The sequence below is a fragment of the Mus pahari genome, chromosome 15 (assembly GCF_900095145.1).
Source record: "Mus pahari chromosome 15, PAHARI_EIJ_v1.1, whole genome shotgun sequence".
NCBI classification, from domain to species: domain Eukaryota; kingdom Metazoa; phylum Chordata; class Mammalia; order Rodentia; family Muridae; genus Mus; species Mus pahari.
In genome coordinates this window covers 4,240,443-4,242,783 of record NC_034604.1, presented here as the reverse complement: position 1 = coordinate 4,242,783, position 2,341 = coordinate 4,240,443, and the positions used below count along the sequence as shown (strand labels likewise).

Here is a 2,341-nt window from a genome sequence, read left to right as displayed (position 1 = left end):
TGGACTAGACACCCAGAATCTTTTCTATTAGCATGAAGAAATAAACCTCGGTATGTTTAAATTAACTGAAACAAAAAAAAAAAAAAAAAAAAAAACAAACCCTTCCCTTTGAAATAGAATAATCTGAACTAAATAAATAAAATGGTAAGAGTATTGGTACTAACTCAAGTTACTTCTCTCAAGCCTTTCCTCTACTTTTAAAACTTTCACATTTATCTTTCGGCTCCCCGATAGAATATTAAATAAATGGGCCTCTGAAGTCAAACATCATTACACTTCAGTGACTCCTTCACATTCAAGCCAAGTCAGGTCTTCCTGCTTCCGAGTATTTTTTCCCTTAAAAACAAACAAGCAAACAAACAAAAAACAAAAGGCGAAACAAAACCCTGAACTTCCTCTAGTCACCTCTCAAGATAAGTCCCTAGATGCGTTTGGGAACCGCTAATAAAGCCAACACTGAATTTTAAGCGACCAGTGGTGCTACTTTCAGATTTGTTGCACCAAAGGGCCTGTAGCGACTTCTGAAGCCTGCGCTCGAGTAGCAGTCCCTCCCTTCCCCCTCCAGCCCCTCCAATCCCTGCACCCAGGGTCGGCTGGTACCTGGAAAGGCTGCGAGTCCCCTCTCCGGTCGTGACAGCTGAAAAACACGAAAGAAGGACCGTCTTGTGAGACATCGCGGGAAAGGAAGAAAGCGGGTCTCCCGGCCGCCCCTCCCCGCGGACCGGCGACAAACGTACCAGCGCGGATCCGCGCGCCGCGGACGCTCCCCGGGCTCGGGGGCCCGGGTTCGGACTCAGGCCGCAGCCGCAGCCCGCTCGTCCAGCCCTCCGGGTCCCCAGGGCGCCGGCCCGTCCGCCCGGCCCGGCCCGGCCCGCCGCCTCCTCCGACCGATCCCGATCAGGGTTAACAACAAAAATGGCGGCGCGGCCAGCTCCCGATAAGGACGCCCGCCCGCCCGCCCGTGCGCCCGCCCGCCCGCCCGCCCGCCCTCCGCCGCGGCCCGGCCCGAAACGAAAAGACGATTTACCCATCACTGAGTCTCTGCTGTTTCCTCGCATACATTACCATCAATGCCCGGCTGTGTGTGTGTGTCGGGGAGGGGGAGAGCGGCCGCGAGGCGGACGGGCGGACGGACGGGCGCGCGGTCGGCGGACGGGCGGGCGGCGGGCAGCCCCGGCACCAGGTCTCAGCGCACCCTCGGCGGCTCGCGGCACCTCCCCGTTACTGGCGCCGGCGGGCCCGGGCCATCTCCCTCCGTCACCACCGCTCGGGGTCGGCTGGGGCAGAGGTGCCAACTACGGGGCGGCAGCGCGAGCCGGGGGGAGGGGGTGAGAGGCCGCGTTCCGGTCCCCGCGGAGAGCGAACGCCTCCGGCACCTTCCCTCCTCCTGCTCCGCCGCCGCCGGGTCCTTCTCGCCGCCTCCTGCCGCTGCTCCAGCCGCCGCCGCTCCACCAACTACATCCGGGCAACTCGGCCGCGGCCGCCTTCGGGAAAGCTCGGCAGTTTCCGCCACACCCCCTCCTCCCCGCCCCGCGAGGCTCGAGAACGCCGCCTTCGACAAACCTCGGCTCGCTCCCGCCCTCCTCTTCCTCCGAGGCCTGGGCTCCTCGCCCCGCGACCCGTCGAGCCCTTCCGGTGCCTGCTCTCCTCGCTCTCGGATCCGGCCACTCCCGTTCCACTTTAGGGGTAATCGTGCTCGGGAGCCTGCGTGAGGCGAGCCCCGGGGCCTCCGGGCTGCGCGGGGTGGGAGCCACCTTCGGGAAGAGGACCGTGGGGCGCGAGGGACGCCATCTCGGACTAAATGCGGAGCGGCGGGAGCTGCGCCTGCGCCCAGAGGCGCGGCGGCGGCGGCGGCGGCGGGGGCGGGGTGCCCTCCGCGAGGCGGCCGTGTCCCCCGCCCCTCGGGCTCCGTGCGGGGGTCGGGAAGCCCCTAATTGGGCGACCCGGACGGTGGTCGCGGAGCCTCGGCGGGCCGCGACGGAAGTCACCCTCAGTCGGCCGGGTGAACCCAGAACCGCGGCTGGTGCTGTCACCCGGCAGCGCGGACCGCGGGCCCGTGGCTTCGGCCGCACGGAGCCTTCCTACCGCGACTCCTGTGTCCCTCCTAGTTCTTCCTCTCCGAGGAAGGAAATTCTTTCCAGAGTACGGGTGTACAGAAAATGTGCGGTGTAGTGAGTGAGGTTACTATAAATTATTTGCAGTACACGGGGAGGAAACTTTTAAGTGACAATCTTTTCTTGGAACATGGGTTTAACAGAAAGAATTGCTACATAAGCAGGCTGGAGAGATAAAACACATAAGGAAAACAAACAATACCCCTTCAAAGATTAAAAAAACATCG

At 61.9% G+C, this 2,341-nt stretch overlaps 1 protein-coding gene across 8 annotated transcripts in view; it reads right to left on the bottom strand.

Moving 5' to 3' along the window:
- Positions 1 to 1,817, bottom strand: part of Wac (WW domain containing adaptor with coiled-coil) — a 53,478-nt gene extending 51,661 nt beyond the window's left edge. For 3 of the 8 annotated variants that reach the window (XM_029547266.1, XM_029547268.1, XM_021214368.2), the window contains exons 1-2: positions 1,028 to 1,456; positions 601 to 637 (exon numbers count right to left, since the gene is read on the bottom strand). In XM_029547266.1, coding sequence (XP_029403126.1) covers positions 601 to 637; positions 1,028 to 1,068 — 78 coding nt within the window. In that variant the 5' untranslated portion in view covers positions 1,069 to 1,456. Of the gene's footprint in view, positions 1 to 600; positions 638 to 737; positions 910 to 1,027; positions 1,457 to 1,563 lie in introns of those variants that run through there. The other 5 variants (XM_021214365.2, XM_029547265.1, XM_021214366.1 and 2 more) reach the window with 4 other exon arrangements.
- Positions 1,818 to 2,341: the final 524 nt, after the last annotated feature.